The following is a 24,028-nucleotide window of genomic DNA, read 5'->3' as shown; positions in this document are numbered from 1 at the left end:
AGTGGGGGACTTCTGGGGAGAAGCCTATTAATAGGGCTCTAAAAATAGAAAACATTCTATAAACAACTGGTGGGAATTAGGAGAGGGGTCCAGTGGTTAGGACTCCACGCTTTTGCTGCCAAGGGCATGGGTCTGATTCTCAGTTGGGGAACTAAGATCCTGCAAACCGTGTAGCAAGGCCAAGAAACAAAAACAAACTCCAAAACCAAAACCTGCTAACAATTACAGGGAAGCCTGGTGTGCTGCAGCCCAGGGAATCACAAAGAGCTGGACACGGTTTAGCAACTAAACAACAAAAGGATTATTGTCAATGCCAACTCTTTTGAGGGAAAAGCATTTCAGTGCTGACTTTTACTGAACAAGAATGACATTCCTATGGGCTTATACTCTTGTAGGGAAACCCCAGAAAAGTAAAGGCGGCACTCTGAGAATTTTGTCAATTAGTTTAATATATGTCCATAGGTAGTTCATATTAATGCTTAAATTACAAAATTAGCTGCCATGGTCCAAATGTGGGGACTTTAAGAAAGCTTTTATTAATCAAAAGATAGCTAAGCATATCAACTTTGATTTCTAAAATGCAGGTTAAAGATTTGTAGAACAAGGCTAATTTGAGAATTATATAGCATTAAAGTAATTCAATCTTATTTTTGTTATCTTTAATAACTTAATTTCATGAATTGTTAAAAAAAATATTACATTTGCATCTCCCAGCTTACACATTTCTGCACTGCCCTAGAGAAAAACCCATGTGGAGAGTTTCCATGCAGTTACAAAGGCAGCAGCACATGCTGTTTTCACAGCAACTTGTTATTGCCTCAGAACACACTGGCACATACAGCATCAACAAAAAATACCCACCCACCCCTCTCCCACAAAAACCCAACCCTTTCCCAGCCCCAGCAAAAATTACCTGGTACAAGCAGTGACTTTAAAAAATGCTTTCTTAGTAGGAAGCATTTATAAAATGCAGAGATCTGAACAAGCTAAATGCTCGTGCAGAACAGATGGGCCTCTCCCCCAAGAGTTCCTTCCTCAAAAGGCAGGAAGAACTCTCTGTAGTTTAGGAAAGCTCATGTTAAAAAGCATATTTATGCATATTCATGGCTACTTCTTTGAAGAAATATACCCAGCCTCAACTGTGGAAGAGATAAAAGCAGAAGGAGAAGCACAGGAACACAGCCATAACAGAGTACAGAGCTTCTCCATGAACATCCGACAGGTTGCAGCAACCAAGGAGGACGTTTGTTGACTTCACACAGACCACTGATCTCACCTAGGCGAAGCAGGTAATTTTCATGCATTTGTTACTCAAGAAAACATACAGCCACTTAAAATACTGCATTCACATTGTCATGAGCTCATTGTATCAGGTAAGGAGAAAACCGTGCTCCTATTCTTCCTATCCCTAGAAGTTTCCATGTACATATAAGTATCCTAAAGCCTACAGATAGCCTATGATACTGTCATAAGGGCCTCCCACCTATAAACATATACTGAACTAGACTGTTGAGTCCCTGAAATTTCAATACCACATACAGTGTTCTAAATTTTATTTTTTTTCACAAGTTTAATGTAGACACAGAAGAGAACACCAAGAAATGTTTATTGTGTAATTCCAATGGTTATTTGTGGAATTGCGGTTTATAGTCAATCTTCATTGCCATTTCAACTGCCTAGCTTAAACAAAAAAGCAACAATCTAATTATATATCTATAAATTTCATGATATTTCTTCAAATATCAAGCACTAAAAGTACTTATGATTCATGTTATAATTTTTAAAATGTTTTAAAACTACACAGATTTCATATATCACTCCTTTTATAAAATAATCAAAATAATTTGATTATCTGGAAGAAAATGACTGAAACAGACTCCTTCCAATGTATCTATAACCTCTGTAAGACTCCAAGCCAAAACAGAACAGGTGATGAAATAAGGACTTCTCAGTCACTGGGAAACTTTAAGATGAGAAACGAACTGGTAGCTTTTGTTTCCTGTGAATTTTGAACTTAAAGGTGGTGTTAGGACTTAGCTCTCTGGGATGGCTATTACATGGCTTTCACTTTGATTTGTTTCATCTTCATTTGCTTCTTCTCCAATTTCTTTTGCTCACGCCTCAAAGCAGCTTCCTAAAGAGAAAGAGGGAATCCAAACTAAGATTTAAGTACTTGTTAAAAAAAAAATCAGAACTGAATACTGCCTATACTGTTTAGACTAACACCACAAATAACATTTCAGAAGATAGTTATAAGAATTGCTAATACGTATGTTGGTTAATGAAAATTAACTTGAAGTAAAGGTAACTAAAATCTTTAGAGCGAAATTAGACAGTACACTTATGCAGACTTTGTTATTTTGATTTTTCCCACATACAAGAAAGAATAGCCCAACTTTCATCATAACATATGTATCTGCAAAGGATTTGTATTTCAGGTCAGAAAACCTTAAGATTTTGTTTGATCAGGTTATTAATTATAAATCTCTTCTTATTAGCATAGCCTTTACACCCAAGCCCAACACCTTTCAATCCATAATGTCTGACTGAGAATTTTTATCATATTTTTATTTAGGAATTAGGAGTATGCTTGAGTGTGTGCTCAGTCACTTCAGTCGTGTCCGATTCTTTGTGACCCTATGGACTGTAGCATGCAAGGCTCCTCTGTCCATGAGATTTCCTAGGCAAGAATACTGGAGTGTGTTGCCATGCCCTTCTTCAGGGGATCGTCCTGACCCAGGGATTGAACCGATGTCTCTTGAGTCTCCTGCACTGGCAGGTAGGCTCTTTACCACTAGCGCCACCTGGGAAGTCCCAATATCTGTGTATATGTTTCTCTATATTTTTCAAATTAAATATGGAACAAAACAAGCAAAGCTCCACCAGCAATGGCAAAAAAGTCAAGATCATATGTATACATGAGCCATTCAAGCCAGAAATTCATTACAGAATTTTTTTTGTTGGAGGGGAGGGGGGTAAGCTCCTTTCCCATTTAATTCATTGGATCTTCTCATAAGATAACTAGGCCTAGATATTACAAAGTGGTGGTTCTAAAAAAAATACATGGTTTATACCTACAAGCAACTTACAATCTGACTTAAGTTCTGGGCCCCTCTTTTTCTTAAGCCTATTATAGTTTCAAACCCTAGAAATATCTGGAGAACTTTTTTTTCCATAGAAAAATGAAAGGCATTATCTATTAATGAGTCCATGTAGATTCTTCCTGTGTGTCTATTAAAAAGCCAATTATATTTATAAAGAAGATTGCACAAACACAGAGCTCTATTTTCAGGGGAAAAATATCCATCAACTAAACCAAACCAAATCAAACAAAAAGTGCTAAGAATAGGTAGGATGAGAGGAGGCCTGTGGTCTTCTGGTCACTTCGCTCGATGGCATGACTCCTCTTGGCAACTAAAGCACCACACGAGGGCTCCCTTTTTCTTAGCAGCTTGCCTCCTGCACTTCCAAGTATTTTCTTCAATCCGTGAGGTTATTCTCATTAAGATTCACATTTCCCAGGACTCAGTTTTTCTCTTTTTTTGACTAGCATTTACAAGGTTTAAAATTTTACAGCTGGACTATGGCATCTTAATTCACAAAATATGAGAACATGCTAATGTTTGAAACACAACATACCACAACCTAAAAACAAACTTTTCTCCAAAGAGGACATACAGATGGCCAACAAACACATGAAAAGATGCTCAACATCACTCATTATTAGAGAAATGCAAATCAAAACTACAGTGAAGTACCACCTCACACTGGTCAAAATGGCCATCATGAAAAAATCTACAAACAATAAATGCTGGAGAGGGTGTGGAGAAAAGGGAACCCTCATGTACTGTTGGTGGGAATGTAGAGTGATACAGTCACTATGGAGAACAGTATGGAGATTCCTTAAAAATCTAGGAATAAAACCACCATATGACCCAGCAATCCCACTACTGGGCATATACCCTGAGAAAACCATAACTGAAAAAAAAACATATGTACCCCAATGTTCATTGCAGCAGTATTTACAATAGCTAGTACATGGAAGCAACCTAGATGTCCATTAATAGATGAATGGATAAAGAAATTACAGTACATATATACAATGGAATATTACTCAGCCATAAAAAGGAAAGCATTCGAGTCAGTTCTAGTGAGGTAGATGAACCTAGAGCCTGTTATACAGACAGAAGTCAGAAAAAAAAGAATTTCATAATTAACACACATATATGGAATCTAGAACTATAGTACTGACAAACCTATTTTCAGGGCTGGAATAGAGACACAGAGAACAGGCTGCGGACACAGCAGGGTAAGGAAAGGGTGGGGCAAATTGAGAGAGTCGCACTGAAGCACACGCATTATCGCATGTAAACCAGACAGCTAGTGGGGAGTCGCTGTATAACACAGGGAGCTGCGGGTGGCACTCTGTGACATCCTGGAGGCGTGCGATGGGGGCGACGGAGGCTCAAGAGGGAAGGGACATACGCATACTTCTGGCTGATTCATGTTGTTGTATGGAAGAAGCCAACATGATATTGTAAAACAATTATCCTCCAATTAAACATAAATTTTTAAAAAATCCTAAAACAAAAGCAATCTCAAGTTTGAGATTCTAACTGTGTACAAAATAAAAAACAAAATACAAAGAAAAAAATTAGAATTCTCTAATCTATAATCAAAATAGAAATTTTATAAAACAAGTTTATTTGGATCGTAGGTGCATGTGTTGGCTTTTATTAAAATTCCTAATTTCTTTCTACCTCAGTACATGTTTGGCCTGAATGATGATAGTGGAACTTTCAGAAAGGGCTTGTGCTGGGAACAGAATAATTCATATCATTCACCAGGATCGAGACTCAATCTAACACGGTTTGAACAGGGAAGATTACTCCTCCTTTTTCTTCTTATAGTGCTAACTGTCCCAAATGCTGAGAAAATGCTAAGCTTTTAGCCTGTGCACATTCCTACAAAGAATTACATTTAACAGCCAAGATGGCGCCAACAGACATCCCCTTATAAATGTTTTACCCCAGCGATAAGAAAAGTCTGTCTTACCTCTAGCCTGCGCTGCTTCTCAGGATCCTCCTCATTCATGATTCGCTCCTTCTCGGCTCTTTTCTTCTCCTCCCGCCGGGACTGGGCTGCTTCCTGCCTCTGCACATGTGTCAGCTTCAAGAAGTTCTCCTCCACTCGAGCTCGGTTCTTGTCTGCTTTTTGTTTGCCCTTTCCCCAGGAAACAAAGCAATTCATCAGAAATCCATTTCAGTCCAGCAGAAACAAAATCCCATTCAGTATTCTTTTATAAAACCACTCCCACCGAGCAGTTTCAAGCCAGCTAGCAAAGATAAAATCACTGAAATAAGCAAAACATGACCCCCTCCTCCCTGCTGCCCCCCAACAGGGGGAGGGGAACAACAAAAAGAGGCTCCAACTTAGAATAAAAATGAAGTCTTACTTCTCTGTTGAGTCGGAACTTTTTGGCTTTATCAATAGAATAAATCACCATGTTCATCAGGGGTAGTAAAGCCTCCATATCCTTTGGGTAAGTGTTACCTGAGCCAGGCACTGGAAAACCAAACCATTTTCTTATTGAGTTAATGGGAGCATTCAGACTTCTGGTATTAACTTTTTCTTTTTATATTAATAGGCTCCTTTCTCCAAGTTTCTTAGACAGCTAAAATGCAGCAGCAAGTAGAAATTAAAATATATACAAGGATCTCTTATTGAAGAAACCTAATAACCAAGATGCTGGCATGGCGTTGGTTTTATTGTAGTTTTTTATTGCTATCTTTTAGAAAGAAGCCATATTCTCCTTAAGATCATATCACAGAAAAAAAAGAACTCAGGAAGCAGAACACTTACCATTAAATGTAAACAATAGTGTCCTCTTAGTGTCAGGCAGCTTTAAGGGCTGACCCTCCCTGTCATAAAAGAAAAGGCTATTTAGAAAGAACATAAGAGAGAGACTTTCCATGCACATAAGTCACACAATTCACTTAGATGAACAGATACCTGCAAATAATCAGCACAGTATTTGTCTTGGTATCCCCAAGTCAAATACAATCTCAGAGACCGAAGGAGCTTTACAGGTCATCTGGTCCTCTCGTCTATCTGATGGATGCATTCCCAAGTGATCTTTATCCTATCCTTGAACACCTCCAGTGATGTCCCCTCTAGGCAAGATATATTTCATCTCACCTGGGGAGCCAGAAATGAGCCTATATTTAAGTATGAGGCCCATATTTTAAAACCTTTTTATTTTGATGGATTTTAACTTTTATTTCCAACTCTTTATCCATCTTCCTATAATGAAGGCTATTGTTTTTTGTCAGGATCAGAATAAATTTAGAAATAATCTACTGTAGCATATAATAATTCATTTCTGACTCACCGAAGATTCCTCTTGTAATCTTTGACTTTCAACCTTTCATACCCCCACCCCATATAAGATGCTCCATGAATCAGCAATGTGATACTTTGCCCACAGTATTATTACTGAGTTGAGCAAGGTAAGGATGATGTAATGCTATCTAGAGGCATAAGCAATTTTGATTATCTTGGTGATTTTGACACAAAACTAAAATCCAAACTGGCTTTTCTAACTGTACTCAACTCCACAGTCCTTAGCCAAAAATTTAGGTCAGAACCAATTCTACACCAAGGGTAAACTTAAATGTGCTCCCCTGAGACCAGGTGTGAAATCAAACAACAAATTTAAGTCCTGAATATGTATGTATCTATATACTAGAAAGAATATATTCACCCAACCGTTAAAGAAGGAAGAAAAGGCCACGAATTACAAAATGCTTACATTTGCAATCAATCAAACACAAGTCAGACACCACAGATTCACATCATAAATTAGACTATAAAAGACAGAGATTACGAGCTGTATTTTCTTAGTACCAGCCAGTCTGTAAGATTCTCCTTTACCTCACTGAGTGGGTGATGCGTACATGCAGTGACACACGCAAACAGAGGAGGGGGCTTATTTGATTGTTTCCCATAGGTTTTCAATTACCTTCACGATGCATGCAGTCAAAGCAAAGGAAAACTCATTTGGGAAGGGTAATTGCAGAAGCACTTTGCAGGTATTTCAACACAGAAAGCTAGTGAAGAAAACTGATCAATATTTTTATCTCATACGTACTCTTGCATAATTTTTGGACCAGAGAACTGGTCTGAAAAATGAATGGATTCAATCTTGTCAGCATAATGTGTAAGAAAGTGAAGCATCTGAAATAAAGAAAAGAAAATTATTATTTTTTTTTAAAGTAGGTTTGATGCAACTCCCTTTTTTCATAAAGATATTCATTCTTTAATCCTCCTTACTTTTGCACAATGTCATGAAGCCTAAAGCTTTACAATGAAACTAGCACCTTTTTTCGGAGAAGGCGATGGCACCCCACTCCAGTACTCTTGCCTGGAAAATCCCATGGACGGAGGAGCCTGGCGGGCTGCGGTCCATGGGGTCGCGAAGAGTCAGACACAACTGAGCGACTTCCCTTTCACTTTTCACTTTCATGCATTTGAGAAGGAAATGGCAACCCACTCCAGTGTTCTTGCCTGGAGAATCCCAGGGACAGGGGAGCCTGGTAGGCTGCTGTCTATGGGGTCACACAGTCAGACACAACTGAAGTGACTTAGCAGCAGCAGCAGCAGCACCTTTTTTAGTCACACCAATGATCAAAAGTCTTCCCACTGAGCAACTGAAAATTCATCCAAAATAACGTTCAAAATACAAATGAAAAAAACAACCATACCCCCCCCCCCCAAAAAAAGAAAAATACGAATGAAAGCATGAACATAAAATCTAAACTATTTTCAGGGATTCTTCACAACCATATTACCCAGAACTTACATTTAGAACTGTCTTTCAGCTATCTTATATTTTTATGATAGTAAGATGTGCTGCTACCATATACGACCAAGAGAAAAAAAAATAGTTTATTTCTTTATTTGGCTGTGTCGAGTCTTAATTGCTGCATGCAGGATCTTTAGTTCTGGCTTGTGGGATCTAGTTCCCTGACCAGGGATTGAAGTCAGGCACTCTGGGGATTGGGAGCACAAAGTCTTAGCCACTGGACCACCAGAAATCCCTATACCCATTTTCTATTCTAACTGAAACTTAAAAAAAAAAAAAAAAAAAGATACTAAATGACATGTTGATAAGGATTAAAGTTGTAGTCCTTTTCCAAAAAGCCTGAATGCCATTAGCAATCCTAGGGACAACTGATTCTTGGTTTAGAGAGAACTTCTTGGCTAATAAAATTGCCTTTTTGACAAGTGAGTCTAGTGTTTTAAGGAAGGTATTTTCATGGTTGTGTGGGAAAGGAAGATACAATGGTGAATTTGTACAGTGTAACTTTCAGGGAGACTGCCCTGTACATGGCCAAGGTCTGCAAATGTATGTTGCTATTGTCTTTACCTTTGTGTCCATCATTCCGTCTGTGACTTCTCCCATCTCTGACAGGATGGCCAAGGAGTCAGGCAGTCCATACTTGGCTCCTGACTTAGGTTTGTCACTACAAAACTCACTCTAGAGGAAAAAGCGGTTGAAAGTAAGACACAATATTTTATTATGCACAGGAACTTCTTTTCTCAAGAAAATAGGTACTGACCTGTTTCAAAGTGATACAACTGGTCAAGTTATATAATTATCTTATGCCCTGAAGTTGAACTTTTATGTAATAGAGAGACACAGTTTCTACATATTATTTGAGTTAGAAGAACCTGACATACCAGATCCTGCATCTCCTTCTGTAGTCGCACCAAGGCTTTCCGAGTACCAACAGCAAACACATAAGTATCCATGTCTTCATCATTCATAGTTACTTTTATTTGCTTAAAAAAAAAAACAAAGAAACCTCACTTATTAGGTTCTATGATAGGCAGATTTCTAAGGCAGCCTCCAAGATTACTGCCGACTGCCACATCCTCCCCTTGAATATGAGCAGGACTTGGGAATGTGGTATTATTGCTCCCATGATATTGTGTTACTTGGAAGATGGTCCCTAATCAGCTGACTGAGTTAATCAAAAGGGACACCACCCCCCACCCAGGTGGACTGATATAATCAAGGGAGTCCTCAGAAGGGACTGGGCCCTACTTAAAGAAAGAGTCAAAGTGTGAAAGGGCAATGGAGCAGGACGGGGAGGTGGAGGGGAGGGAGGGGTGGGGGGGAGGGGTGGGAGTTGGATGGACCACATGGCAAGTGCCTGAGAAAGGCCTCAAGGAGCTAAGAATGGTTCCCAGCAACAACTAGCAGGAAAATGGGAACCTACAACCACAGGGAGCTGAATTCTGCCAAAGCCTGAATGGCCCTGGGAAGAGGGCCTAAGCTCCGGAAGCATGGCAGCTCTGTGCATCACCCCACCCCCATACTTTGCCCCACGCCTCTCTTCCATTTGGCTGTTCCTGAACTTCATCCTCTACAACAAACTGGTTAGTGTAAAATGTTTTCCTGAGCTCTGTGAGCTATTCTAGCAAATTATTGACTCTGAGGGGACGGCTACGGGAACTCTATAGATTTATATCTGGGCAATCAGATGTCTGGTGGCCTGGGACCTGTGAAGTGTGGGCAATCTTGTGGGTCTGAGACCTTTAACTCGTAGGTCTGGCACTAACTCCAGGTAGACAGTATCAGAACTGAACTGAATTGCTGGCCACCCCACTGGCATCCAGAGAGTCAGAGAATTGGTTGCCAGCACTGGGAGCTAGCAACACCCTAGAAGCAAGTTACACGGTTTTTAATGCTCTACACTGGACCAGAGAGATAAAGTTATAAGCCTGAAGAGTCTGGTATGATAAAACATGGTCTTATTTCTTTTATTCACTCTTTAAAAGTTTAGGTAAAAATTTACCAGTATATATAAGGATGAAGGAAATGTTAACAGAGGGAGATACGGCAAAGATCTGACGCCATGGCAGCTGCTCAAGAAAAGGTTTTCTACCCTTTGATCACTGAGGGGAAACTATACAAAGTAACACCGTCAGCAGAACCCTCCTGATAAAAAGGGCTTAAAAATACAAAGAACTTCTTGTTTGCTGAGGTTGTTTATGATTGCAGGGGGAAAAATAAAAAAACAAAAACCAACAAAAAAAGGTAAAAGGCTGCCTGGCTCAGAGGAAAAGCAAAGATTAAATCTACCTCAGGAAAGAACTAAAACTGATTACCACAACACAATAAAGAATAATTTCTATGAAAAAGATGCTAAAGATGCAGCAAAACTTCCTCCTTTGAGTTTTAATTGATGAGGCTCTAAAAATGTGTAGATTAAATCATCTGTGGCCATACTAGAAAAATTATATAAACAAACAGGTTTGCAACAACAAAAAAAGGAGAGCTTTTAAATAACAATTGAGTTTCAATCCAATAAAAATATACAAAATATTGTATATTATTGATACAGCCCTTATTAACCAGATCTTATTTGTAGCTCCTGGGTCACCCCCGCACCCCCAGTTGCAGCTAGCTGCACATTGAGTAGAACATGATCTGTCTAAACAGAAAAGGTTCCATTTTGGAGGGGACAAAGGACACAAGTTGTCACAAAGTCCAAGTATAATCCAGGCAAGAAATGGAATAAGCTCTAAGACGTGAAGAAGCCAATCTGTACAGAGAAAACCTGGGGTCGAATACCTACCACTTGATCACTCACTGGCCTCATCATCCGGGCCAGGACATTCAGTAAGTCCTGCCTCTTGAGGAACTAGAAAACAAGAAAAAAGAAACCCAAGAGAACAATTGCAACTTCTACTTGTTATAAGGAAAAGACCTTAGAAGGGAACTCACATGCTTCATAAAATACACGCTACATTAGCCAGTCAGTAAAAAGACAATACTTAGTTATTTGCTTGCATAGCTTGCACGATCTTAGCTCCCTGACCAGGGATTGAATCCAGGCCCCCTGCAGTGGAAGCACAGAGCCCTAACCACCAGACCACCAGGTAATTCCCCAAAGATGATTTTTAGATCTCATTTTAAGTTCCCCACTTACCCTCAGCTGGATAAGCATCCCCTCACAGCACACCCGGCCAGAACACCACAGGTTGTAAATGTGCTCATTCTCCTGGTTCAGCTTTCCTGTGCTGGTGGCTTCCTTGTTGGTTCCATCATCCCCTGGGGGTAAAACCACTTACCATGATCCGCTGGAAATGGTGGGCCTAATCACCACACTCTCTTCTACTCTGACCCCGACATCATGGTAACTTTAGGTGAGCAATACTTAGCTATCTTATAGAACTCTACTTTACACATAGATTACAAGAGATGCACATTATTCCTTTTACTTCTTATTGTTGCCATTCAAAAATTATGGACTCTAGCATTACTTGCGTGTCCTTATCAGTTAATGACATCCAGCTTGGAGTATAAATATCTCAAGAATAGGTACAAAATAGAACAAAGTCAATTTAGGTGTCTGCCAAAAGTTTTTTAAAAAGAAAGAACTAAAACAAAACCTATGTACTGAATAAAAAATATCATTAGTACTAACTAGTCAGCACTCCCTCATTGTGTCTCCTTTCAGTTAACTTTATCCAAGTTTGCTTTTTCAGCAGCAAAATAAAAGTGGTATTAAGACTTGTATTTTAGAGCTAGTGTGTGTTAAAGTGTTAAGTCACTCAGTTGTGTCCGACTCTTTGTGACCCCATGGACTGTAGCCCACCAGGCTCCTCTGTCCACGGAGTTCTCCAGGCAAGAATACTGGAGTGGGTTGCCATTTCCTTCTCCAATTTTAGAACTAGAAAAAGCTCAAATTCTAGTCATTTCCTCTCTTCATTTAATTCATTAAGTGTACCCAAAAAAAGTGTCCAACCTGACAAGGTAAAGCAGACTGATACACCAACTAAACACATACCAGACGAAGTGAAGACATTAAAGGCTGCTTATATTTTTCCTAATTTCCAGGTCAAAAAGTACTGAAAGAGTATATTATTGTGGAAAGCATGGATTTTGGAAGTAGGTAGACTGCTGCTGCTGCTGCTAAGTCACTTCAGTCGTGTCCGACTCTGTGCGACCCCATAGATGGCAGCCCACCAGGCTCCCCCGTCCCTGGGATTCTCCAGGCAAGAACACTGGAGTGGGTTGCCACTTCCTTCTCCAGTGCATGAAAGTGAAAAGTGAAAGTGAAGTCGCTCAGTCGTGTCCAACCCTCAGCGACCCCATGGACTGCAGCCTTCCAGGCTCCTCCATCCATGGGATTTTCCAGGCAAAGTAGGTAGACTAGGTTCTAATATATCATGGTTGCAACTGAATAGCTTAGACAAGTTTTAACATCTCTGGACTTCAGTTCCCTCTTTAGGAAAACAGAAACTATATCCAACTGACAATTTTGTTCTAAAGATTGAATAAGAAACAATGTATGCGAAGCACTCAGGAAGCATAGCACACAGCCCCACTAGGAGCAGAAGAGAGGGGTACTTGCTTACTATCAAAGGGAAATAGTGTTTAAAGCCAAACAGAGGTGAAGGTGGGTGAGCCCACCTGACCCCTACACTACACAGTGACGGGGCCCCCTCTGAGGTCCTCCAGCGTACACCTCTGCAGTGGATCTCAAACCAAAGTGCCCGAAACCTGAAGGGATTCTGAAGGGCTTCTAAAAGATGAATTGAAAGCCTTTCACAAGCTACCAAAAATGTCAAAACTCTTTGCTGTTGGCTAGATTTTTATCAACCTGTTTTGATAACACTGATTACCTCAATTCTATCGGAAGCTGCATAGCAAATGATGAATAATGAAAGATGAGAAAACTATTTCATAAATGCAATGTATTCATTATGCAAAAGTCTAAAAAGGGATCCTTGAGAGAGGAAAAAAAGCATCCTCTTCACAGTGCAGGAAAGCAGTTAGATGCTGATACTGAGAACAAAAAGCAGTTTTTACCATGTAGTTTTCAAGCAGGTGGCTAGACCTGCATTAGCTTAACTTACCTACTAAGGTAAAGTTGCTCTCCAAAAGCTCCCTGTGAGTGTTAAACCAGGCCTGAGCAAGGCGACTGTTTTTATTCTTCCCGATTATATAATTCATGATGTACGCAAGCAGACCAGTCACCATCAAAATCTCTAGATAATAACTCTCCCAACTGTTCTGGAGGTGTGCAGGAACCTGAGGAAGGACAGTCATTCCATTTAATGTTGCCTGAGGCTTTGAAGGACAAAGCTAACTCAAGGGATGAAGGAGAAGGAGACTATCTATACACGGAAGCGGATACTTTAGATAACTGTCACTGAATATGGTTATGCTTTGAAAATAGGCCCATTTCGGTGTTCTAGGTCATTTTTGTAAAAGATTCTTTAAGGAAATCTGAGGATAATCAAACGGCATGAAAAGCTGGAAACCCCTCTGTATTTATCTTGATTCTGAGCCCCATCTCCCAAATAAACCCAAAGTCTATCTTCTTCATTCCTTGGTAAATAAAACTAGGAAGGCTAAAATAAAAACATAGGGGTTGCTTCTCTATGTGCACAGTGTTATCAGAGAAACTGATGTCAAACTCTTCCATGGCTCCCGGGATTATATCAACATCAGCTGCATGTCACTAATTATATTTCTGAAATTAATGACAGCAAGATATTTTGTTTGTCAGTTTGGGATTCAAAATCTATATACCTACATCAACAATTGTTATTGGGTCTTTACTTTTGCTAGAAGAAGTATCTGGTTTGTCTTCATAACCTTCAAATTCTTCATCATCATATGGTTCACTCTCGGTATCTCCCTCCTACAAAAACGAGGCACAATCTGTTTCCCCCATAAATCTCACGAGCAGTTTTATCTCATTTTTACAGGCACCATTTGTAGAGGAAAACAGAACATGAAAACAGCAAGGGCAGGACACAGAGATATGACATATTTTAAACAAATGACAACTCTCCATGCATTTGAACCCTGGGTTCCAAATGACACAATTTCCACCCACCCACACACCAATACACATCTAGCCCACTCCTTCCCCGCTTTCCATAGAGGAGAAAAATACAATTCATTCTTTGTTGAATATAAAAGGTGGCAACGAACCACAAACATTTAGAAGAGCTCCACCTGCTGAACAAAAAGGAACATACCAGAGAGTAAAGGTCTCCCTAAGTGCTAGTTACACCATGTCCCATCCTTCTAATTTCCCGAGAAATCAGTGGAAAAGCAGCTTTACCTGGGTATCTGCATCTTCAAAGTCTCCTTCTTGGCTTTCATCCTGCCCTTCCAACTCCACGGTGGTCTCATCTTCATCATCTTCAGTGATGATCACCCGTTGAGGAGATTCAGTGACAGAGTCCTCTGCGACATCCTCAAATTCAGCAAAGTCATTATCATCATACTCTACGATGTCTTCCTCATCCTCAAAATCATCAAACTTGGCTTCAGAGACACTCCCAAATATCAAAAGGACAACACAGAAAGCATGGAAGCCTTTCATTGCACCTGAAAAATGAGTCAAAAAAAAAAAAAAAGACAAAACCAAAAAACCCTAAATGGACTGCTTTTCTACATACACTGATTACATTTTGTAAATAGTTAAAAAATAAATCTAAGATTCTCCCACTTTTCTTATTGAATACTACTCATTTCAGATAGTATTATAGAAACAACAATAAGGTGAGGCTCAAGTGGCCTGGGTTCTAGTCTGGGCTCTCTCACCAGTTATCTGTAAAATCTTGGACAAGTCATTTAATTCCTTTAGGTTGGGTTTCCATTTATGCTGTGTATTCAGGAAGCAGTTTTTTTTTGAGTGCCTATAAAAAGTTTTATATAGAAACTGGGAAGAGGAATAATAAAAGAATGCGATGCAACTATTTATTAGTTGTAATAAAAATAATGCATGAATAGAAAAGCTCTTCAGCATTAAATCAACTTTATATGTGCAAATCATCATCACCATCAAAGCAAATGTTTAAGACACAAAGTGCTACACACTGTCCTAAAGGCTTTACAAAGAGCAACTAATTTAATCCTCTAACAACCCTCTGAAGGAAGTAGTTTTATTAACTGGCCCATTTCATATAATGAAATCTGGCAACAAAATGTGCCAAATGATATGAAAATATTAAGGATAATTAAATCATCTTACCAAATGTGTAAGGTTTTACAAAAAAGGGGAGTGCATGTGAGGCAGAGTTTGAACAGTAGCTAGATTTCAATCACCAAATCTATTTAGGCTATATTTCTAGTCCTCCTCTCTTTTTATCTAAACACCAGCCCTACATCACCAAACGTCTAACAGACATGTCCATTTCGATGCCTTACAAACTTTTTCTGTATAGTATAATAAATATCAAGTAGTATGGCAGAAAGTGAAGAGGAACCAACAAGCCTCTTTATGAAAGTTAAAGTGGAGAGTGAAAAAGTTGGCTTAAAGCTCAACATTCAGAAAACGAAGATCATGGCATCCAGTCCCATCACTTCATGGGAAATAGATGGGGAAACAGTGGAAACAGTGTTAGACTTTATTTTTTTGGGCTCCAAAATCACTGCAGATGGTGACTGCAGCCATGAAATTCAAAGACGCTTACTCCTTGGAAGGAAAGTTATGACCAACCTAGATAGCATATTCAAAAGCAGAGACATTACTTTGCCAACAAAGGTGCATCTAGTCAAGGCTATGGTTTTTCCTGTGGTCATGTATGGATGTGAGAGTTGGACTGTGAAGAAGGCTGAGCGCCGAAGAATTGATGCGTTTGAACTGTGGTGTTGGAGAAGACTCTTGAGAGTCCCTTGGACTGCAAGGAGATCCAACCAGTCCATTCTGAAGATCAGCCCTGGGATTTCTTTGGAAGGAATGATGCTAAAGCTGAATCTCCAGTACTTTGCCCACCTCATGCGAAGAGTTGACTCATTGGAAAAGACCCTGATGCTGGGAGGGATTGGGGGCAGGAGGAGAAGGGGACAACAGAGGATGAGATGGCTGGATGGCATCACTGACTCGATGGATGTGAGTCTGGGTGAACTCCGGGAGTTGGTGATGGACAGGGAGGCCTGGCGTGCTGCGATTCCTGGGGTCGCAAAGAGTCGGACACAACTGAGCAACTGAACTGAACTGAACTGAAATATCATAGGCTTTGTGGGCCACATACCTATCTCTGTTGCGTATTCTTTAAAAAAAAAAAAAAAAAAAAAAACCCTTTAAAAATGCAAAAACAATTCTTAATTTGCAGACTGTACAGACAGTCTGCCTCTCAGGCTGCATTCTGACCCTGCCCAAAAGTCACCTCAATCTCAACAGGTACTTGAATTTTTCTATTTTGATATTCGTATCAGTCCCATATTTCTAGTTTTTATTTATTGAAAAGAGCAAGATACCTAATTTCTCATCTTCTTTTCCCTTTGAAATCTAACCAGTCACCAAATTCTGGTGTTTCCTTCTTAGATTCCCAAAGCCACCATAACCCAAGTTATCACCACCTACTCAAGAAGTACAGTATTATCCTAAATGGTCTTCCCTGTCTCAACTCTCTCCCTACTTCTCTCTAAAAACTACCATTATTCTTCTCAGACATGACTCTTGTTTTACAAGGATTCAATAACCAATGAAGGCTAACCAGTTCCTTTAGAATAACCTAAAAACCCCTCTGGCTTTCACTGCTTTTCATAAAATGCTCCTACCAAAGCAAATTAAACATACTGTCAATGAGCACATCACTGTTTCAGATGCTATGCCAAGAGAATCTAGCTTTAAGGATATGTGTTACAGCATGATAGGAAAAATCTAAAACTGGTTAAATCATGCATATATACAAAAACAAGCTTACTTTTTGTTCATTAATGAATGAAGATAGAACCCAACCCATGTTGTTTTAGAAGCAAATACTCAAACAAAAAGGTCTGGAAGGTTATACATATATCTACATACAAAGAGTAGTTATTATGTATGATAGGAGTATGGGCAATCTGCATGATTTTTTTATTTTTCTAATTTTTCTATGATGTTTTTGTAATAAAATGTTCTTTACAAAATAAAAGGATAGTTCTCGCACTCAAGAAAAGGCACTGTAATGTGAGGAACAGCTATAGCACAGAGGCAGGAAGCAGTACATTTTAGAAGTCTGGAATGATAGAACATTGGGTTTGCAGACCCAAATGGGATAAAAGAGGCTAAACAGGCCTGCACAGGCCAGATTGTGATGATGTTGCTGTTTAGTGGCTAAGTTGTGTCTGAGTCTCTTGCAACCCCATGGACTGTAGTCTACCAGGCTTCTCCCTCCATGGGATTTCCCAAGCAAGAATACTGGAAAGAGTTGTCATTCCCTTTTCCAGGGGATCTTCTAACCTGGGGAATGAACCTGAGTCTCTTGTGTTGGCAGGCCAATTCTTTACCACTGAGCCACCAGGAAAGCCCAAGAACATGATGGTTCTTATTTAAACACCACACTAAGATGTGTGGATAATGAGAATCAACTAAAGGATTTAAGTAACAGAGTGCCACAATCAGATCTGCAATTTAACCCTGACAGCTCATACACAGGTGAATCCAAGAAGGACACCTGAGGCGGGAAAAACTGGAAGTGGCTGAGAAAGACAGAAGATAAAACATGACTGAACTGGCAGTGGTATTGGGAATGAACGAGAAAATAGATTTGACAGGTATTTAAAAACTGTATTTGTCATCATAAAGAATGTGGGAAAAGAAGATCCTGGGTGATTCCAAGTTTTGGCTTGAGTAACAGCTGGACAAAGCCGTCCTTGAGATAAAGAACAACAGAGGGGAAAAAAATGGTGGGAAGACAATAAATTAAATTTAGTACCGGCTGAAAGGTTTGGAGTGTTTTCAAACAGTATGTTAGTTGATTAACATTTCTCTCTTAATTTTCACAATTCCAAAAGGTATTATAACTTATTTTATAAAAGAAGAAAAGGAAGCAGTTTGAAATATAACCCTGGAGTTCAGGCTATGAGCCTAAGTTGGAAATAAGATGGTGTGAGAATGGATCAGATCCCCATGGAGTATGAAGAGTTAGATTAAAAAAAAAAAAAGGGCCAAAACATCTTGAAACAAATCATAACAGCTAAAAAGTGGGCATGCTGCTGCTGCTGCTAAGTCGCTTCAGTCATGTCCGACTCTGTGCGACCCCAAGGACGGCAGCCCACCAGGCTCCGCTGTCCTTGGGATTCTCCAGGCAAGAACACTGGAGTGGGTTGCCATTTCCTTCTCCAATGCATGAAAGTGAAAAGTGAAAGTGAAGTCGCTCAGTCTTGTCCGACTCTTCGAGACCCCATGGACTGCAGCCCATCAGGCTCCTCCGTCCATGGGATTTTCCAGGCAAGAGTACTGGAGTGGGGTGCCAAAGGTGGGCGTAGTAGGAAGAATTAGAATGGGAAACTAAGGAATGGATGGAGAAAAAGAGACTTTGGTTCAAGTGCTATCATATTACAGAAGCCAAAGGAGAAACACATCTCTAAGGAAACAGAGGTTCGTTTCAATTGCAGCAGAAAGTTCAAGTAAAATACGGACCAAAAATTTCCAAATGTTAATGAGGAAGTCATGATTGGCAACTGCAAGGAAGTGGTGCAGGATGCAGGGAGCTGAGCACTGAGAGTGAATGGGTGGCAAAAGGGAGTACAGACTAATCTCTCAAGGTGCTCTGGCATCGTGAATATTCTGTATCTCATATTTACAACACCATAAATTCATAAAGGAAATTGGTTCAATATCAAAGACTATTGCCCAATACCCTCCAACTCATGGCAGCTCAAGCAATAGTCTTAGAATCGGACGAAGTTCATAAATTTTGAAAGGCACAAATGATTTGAGAAATGCCTCCAAGGAGAGGTCAATATTCTATCCTTTCAAACATTTGATCTTTGAGATTAGCACCAGGGGACATTTTACACGAAAACACAGATGCCTTCTTGACAACAGTCTCGAAGAGGTTTTTGCTGTGTCTCCACTCACTCTTCAGCTTCATGGGCAAAAGTGGAAAAAGTATGAAAAGGAGCACCTATGTCGGTGGAGTTAGATTTGCTTTGAAACATCAGCTCTGGGCCTCCCTGGTGGCTCAGTGGTAAAGAATCCACCTGCCAATGCAGGAGACATGGGTTCAATCCCTGATCCGGGAAGGTCCAACTTGCCTTGAAGTAACTGAGCCAGTACAGCACCACTATTGAGCCTGTGATCTAGAGCCTGGGAACTGCAACTACTGAAGCCCACAGGTCCTAGAGCCTGTGCTTGGCAACAAGAGAAGCCACCGCAATGAGAAGCCCAAGCACTACAAGCAGAGAAAAGCCCTCCCAGTATCGAAGACCCAGCAAAGCCAAAAATAAATCAATAAAAAAAATTAAAAGCAAAACAAAACATCAGCTCTACCATTTGCCAGCTGTATGATCTTGGGCAAACTACTTAAATCCCTGTTTCCCAGGTACAAAAAAGGGAGGTCCATTCACTCCATGCCTCTCGTAGGGCTACAGTGGATGTGACAGGAGATAGGTGCTTGGCACATGTAAGGCCCGCAATAAATAGCAGTTCCTATTACTTCCTTCCACTGTGCCTTATGAACGCCCTGTAAGATGTAAAAATACTTCACCTTTAGTATTCCCTTTTAGATCCGTGTTTGAAACTTTTTCAAATAGAGAAGCAAATACAGGTTAACCTTGACACAGTCAGCCTGACTGCCTGCCTGCCAAAAGGTCTGTGAATTTCCACTTAGAATGTTTACACCACAGAAGCACTTCTAAGATAACTCAGCATTGTAACAGAGCCCCTTTAAGGGTATTTAGGTTAAAATTATCCAAGCCATCTGTGCCTTGGCCTTCAGTCTCAGAAGTCTCTCTGCAGGCACCTGTCAACTCATTTCTCAAATGCACAAACCCTGCCGGAGGGGCAGACCCAAGACTCCCTGGACAGGCCACACCGGCACCGACAAGTCCTGTCTGATTTCTTCTCCTAGCTTATTCAGCAATCTCAGCGGTTGGTTTAGTCGCTAAGTCGTGTCCGACTCTTTGCAACCCATGGACTGTAGCGCCAGGCCTCTGCCCATTGTATTTCCCAGGCAAGAATACTGGAGTGGGCTGTGGTTGGGTCAGGACTTAAAAACGAAAGATGAGTGTTAAGTGTGGAAATCATTTCTTGTTGGCATTTTAGAGTGGATCTTTCTGACAATGGCCAGACCCTAAAGCTTCTGGAGATCATGGAGACATTCCAGCCTGTCTCCTTCCAAACGCTGGATAAAAGTGTCTTATGTTAGAAACCTGCAGAGAAGATTCACCATCGAGGTTGCTGCTTCTGTCTGTCAAACCAGCTGGGTCTAATCTCTCCCCAGCATGGAGAATCAGTTCTCTGCTCCATTATTCTTGCTGCACGCTCCAACTTTGCTCTGCGGGTTGGCATTTGCTCCGAGTTCTGGAAGTTGCCCAAAACCGTTAAAGTCACCCCGAACAGAACTCCCAACAGAAAACAGGGACTCGGGGTGGACAAAGTTTGATATGTTCTTAAGAAAATCGGGAAAGGCGAGAAGGCGCGGGGATAGAAGCATGTCACCAAAAGGCTGGACTTAGGGGCCGGACTGGGAATAGGGACCCGGGTAGGCCACGCAACTCAGCGTCACCGCTTGGCCGGGCCAGGCCCCACCGACCAGCGCGTCACGGCCCGCGCCCTACCTGCACCGGGGGCTAGAACCCGGCCCACTGCTCCTGCGGCCGCCGCCTCTATCCCGCCTGCCTCTGGTCCCGGCCACCGCCTGCCGGGTCGCCGCGATTTCACTGTCCCGACGCCTCTAGGACACAGCCTGACCAGGCAGCTCAGTCACGCCGCGCCACTCTTCACGTAGCCTCCGCCAGCCGTTACGTAGAATGCGTGAGGCCGGCCCGCGCCTGCGCGCGGCACGGGGCCGAGACACAGCCCTGGGGACTGCGCGAGACCGCCTGCTCCCCCGCCCAGCTGAGACGAGGTAGGGCGGCCGGGAGAATTACATAAGCACCGCCCCTGGGCCGGAGCCGCCGGCGCCTATCCCAGTGCTCTCCGCTAGGGTTCAGTCTAGTTGTCATCACGCTGAACCCGTGCTCCGGAAGTTAAAAGTCACCATGCTCTACAAGACCACGTGTCCAGGGGCACACGGAGAAATGTCGCCCAGGTCGTTTTTGCTAAAGAGCAGAGTTTAGGGAATCGGCAATTTCATGTGCATGTATTTTCCACTCGAGCCCCTTTTGGGGGATTATTTTTTTTGGCGGCTCCCTGCCACTACTACTTTCTTCACTCCCAGACCCACTCCCTATACGGGCCATGAACACTCCTCACTCAGGTCCGAGGCGTCTGTGAGGTTATCCGGGAGCCTTAAGGCCCAGAGCCCGGGGCGCCTTCCGGGAGCCGTAGACCAGGCCCCGCCCTTCGGCCCGCGCTCTCCGCACTGCGCATGTCCGGTTTTGTTCCCCTCCCCCTCCGTCAGCAACGGGCCAAGAGGCGGTGGCGGCGGCGGCGGTAGCGAAGGGGGCGGAGAGGGCGGAGCGCGGCGGGACTGGGCCTGGACCGCGCGTACTTCGGGCCGTGAGGTTCTCTCCGAGTCGGTGGTAGCAGCAGCTGCCTCTGCAGCCGCAGCAGCAGGTTTGCGCGAGGTGGGTCTGGACGCGGGGCCGTAACCCCTTGGGGGCACCACAGGCAACTGCGGGGCCTAGTGAGGGCCAGGGAACCGCGGCCTCTCTTAACAAAGAGTCGGCGGAGCTTCCAGGAAGCCGAGGCGCAGGGGCCCGGGGAGGGGTAGGAGTGCGGGACTGAAGACTCGAGGAGCCTTTCGGAGCCTCGTCGCCCTCCTACGGCTCCCGCTTCTGCCACAACTCTTGATGAGGCCCAGTTGGCGGCTTTCCGGAGGCGGCGCTCGCCCGTCCGGGAAGGGATTTGTAGGGTTCTGGGCTTCGGGAGGCATAGGCACGGGGAGGATTCTGATCCGAGCCAGCAGCAGTTAGCAGATGCTAGTCTCCAGATCGGGGGACCTGCCAGGCCAAAGTTGCCAAATCTGAAGACAGTGAAAGGCATAGTCGGTGATCTTTGTGTAGCTTTGAGTGTATCTGTGACTAGCATCAGCCTCCTCACAAAACTTTTCTACGGCCTGCTAAAGAGCCTTTCTAATGTGGGTAAATAATTTATATGGAGTTGCAAGCTTAGGCACCAATAATACAAGGAAGAACAATCATACTAGTCGAGACTTCGGGGGAATCTTAGCTTTCTTATCACCTTAGCGGAAGCTTTGCCCCCTCACCCCTTTGGGTGGTCATTCAGATTCCTCTGGGTTCCCATACATTTTGTTTTTTTGTGAATGATCTTTGTATATATCTATTTTCTATATGCACACCACCGAACTCCTAAAGAGCAGAGATTGTGTTTTAATTCGCTTTAACTTTCCAGAGCCAAGCCCAGTGGAACGTCTTTGATACCAGAATTCATGTTTAGACTTTAAGTGGTGAAGGAAAAAAAAATGTATGTTGTATTTTCCTGTACCCAGATGGGACATACTATGGCCTAATATGCAGTTCATTCACTCAAGAAATATTTTTGTCGATAACTTCTGTGTGCCTGTTCCCTACCAGTGTGCTTGATTTGTGATCCGGACCTTCATGAAACGTTGTAGTGAGGGAAAGAGAGAAAACAAATATATAAATTATACTGTATGTTAGAAGATGATTAATGCCTTAGGTGAAAAAAAAATAAAGCTGAAGAGAGGAATGGGGAGATGTTGCCTTTTTAAACAGCATGGTCAGGGAAGTGTTTACAGACAAGCTGATGTTTAAGCAGACTAGATAAGGAGGTGAGGGAGTGAGCTCAGCTAAGTTTCTGGAGGAATGATCCCTTCCAGGCAGAGGAACCAGCAAGTATAAAGACCTTGAAGAGGACAATGCTGGCTTGTTAGAGGAACAGTTAGAAGACCAGCATGTTTGGAGTACTGTGAGCAAAAAGGAGGAATTATTAGGAGATAAGGTCAGGGAGGGGAACAAGGCGTTGCAGGGAGCACTGGACAACCAGGACCTTTTAGGCTGTTGTGAAGATTTCATTTTTCTTCTGCCTGAGATGGAAACTGAGAGTTTTGAGCAGGGGAATAGTAAGATCTGACCTACACTGTTAATAATTTAGTGCAATTTGTGGAAGAGTACAGTTCTTTATGTTTTAGTTTTATCACATCTTTATGTAATCAGCTCTTAGTTTCTTTAAGCTGGCAGAGAGAAAAGAGATGCTTCTAAAACAAGTGTAATCTAGCAGTTACTTATTTTGGCTTTAGAAGAATGTGTTGAAATTCTTGGGTTTTGTACAGATTCTTGCTAAATAATCAGATTTATAGTGTGTGAGTTATTCTCAAGGCAGATTATTAGATAGAGTAGATGGTGATCAACTGTCACTAGAAATCTTTCTCCTACTCCAAAAACACAATGTTAATGATAATGAAAAAGTAACTTTATAATCATTTGTTTTTAATCCACTATTTTTAAAGTCATTTATATCTTATTTTCCACAATTTCTCAAAACATAAACTAGCCAAATTATCTTCCTTATGTTCCTACACTTATTGTACTTTCCTAGACTTTGCTGTTTCTAGCTTTCCTCCTTGCATCATACTTCTCTACTCAGCTTATATCTTTCCGTGTAAAATAAAAAACAAAACTCATCTTCTGGGTTCTAGCTCTCTTTTGAAACCTGTCCCCATTTGTCAACTTGTAGTGATCTCTGACATTTTCAGTGTCATATGGCACCAGGGTATGGAATCTCTAAGTTGAAAGAAACTTGAGACATCTTAACTTGATATTCTCCATTAACCAACAGAGAGATTGATTTCTGGAAAAAAAAAAAATAATGATAAACATGACAGCTAATACACATTGTGCACCATTTGCCAGGCTTTGTTCCAGGTGTATTTTTGTATGTGAATTCAGTTTTTCACACCAACCCTATGAAGTAGGTGATAGTCTCACCATCTTATAGATGAGGAAAGTAAGGCCAGAGAAGCTGAATAACTTCAATGAAGTTCAAATCAAGTTAGTTGACAAAGCCAGTGTTTAAACGTAGGCAGCTTGGCTCCATGGTCTGTGCTGCTTTACTGTGCTGTTAAGATTTTCTAC

The 24,028-nt window shown here is 41.6% G+C and overlaps 2 protein-coding genes across 2 annotated transcripts in view; one reads left to right on the top strand and one right to left on the bottom strand.

The window, feature by feature from the left end:
• Positions 1 to 1,589: 1,589 nt before the first annotated feature.
• On the bottom strand, positions 1,590 to 20,834 carry CCDC47 (coiled-coil domain containing 47). The gene is made up of 13 exons (XM_006041633.4): positions 20,588 to 20,834; positions 14,154 to 14,422; positions 13,617 to 13,724; positions 12,934 to 13,108; positions 11,001 to 11,122; positions 10,647 to 10,712; positions 8,743 to 8,844; positions 8,429 to 8,539; positions 7,151 to 7,236; positions 5,863 to 5,921; positions 5,456 to 5,565; positions 5,056 to 5,223; positions 1,590 to 2,134 (listed from the first exon to the last, which is right to left on the bottom strand). Exons 2-13 carry the CDS (start codon positions 14,415 to 14,417, stop codon positions 2,054 to 2,056), a joined length of 1,452 nt encoding a protein of 483 aa, XP_006041695.1. The 5' UTR covers positions 14,418 to 14,422; positions 20,588 to 20,834; the 3' UTR covers positions 1,590 to 2,053.
• A 270-nt stretch (positions 20,835 to 21,104) lies between these two features.
• The window catches only part of DDX42 (DEAD-box helicase 42), a 36,099-nt gene continuing 33,175 nt past the window's right edge, over positions 21,105 to 24,028 (top strand). The window contains exon 1 of the mRNA XM_006041623.4: positions 21,105 to 21,538. The gene's annotated coding sequence lies outside the window, so the exon portion shown is untranslated. The remainder of the gene's footprint in view (positions 21,539 to 24,028) is intronic.

The sequence above is a fragment of the Bubalus bubalis genome, chromosome 3, assembly GCF_019923935.1.
Source record: "Bubalus bubalis isolate 160015118507 breed Murrah chromosome 3, NDDB_SH_1, whole genome shotgun sequence".
Taxonomy (NCBI): domain Eukaryota; kingdom Metazoa; phylum Chordata; class Mammalia; order Artiodactyla; family Bovidae; genus Bubalus; species Bubalus bubalis.
Note: the sequence above shows the minus strand (reverse complement) of the source record. Positions and strands in the feature narration are given on the sequence as shown.

Coding starts and splice junctions, on each gene's coding strand:
- CCDC47 (XM_006041633.4), bottom strand. CDS start 14,417: ATGAAAGGCTTCCATGCTTTCTGTGTTGTCCTTTTGATATTTGGGAGT. Junction 13,109..13,616: donor ACCCAATAACAATTGTTGAT/GTAGGTATATAG, acceptor GTCCTTCCTCAG/GTTCCTGCACACCTCCAGAA. Junction 7,237..8,428: donor ACGGAATGATGGACACAAAG/GTAAAGACAATA, acceptor TCTTTATTTCAG/ATGCTTCACTTTCTTACACA.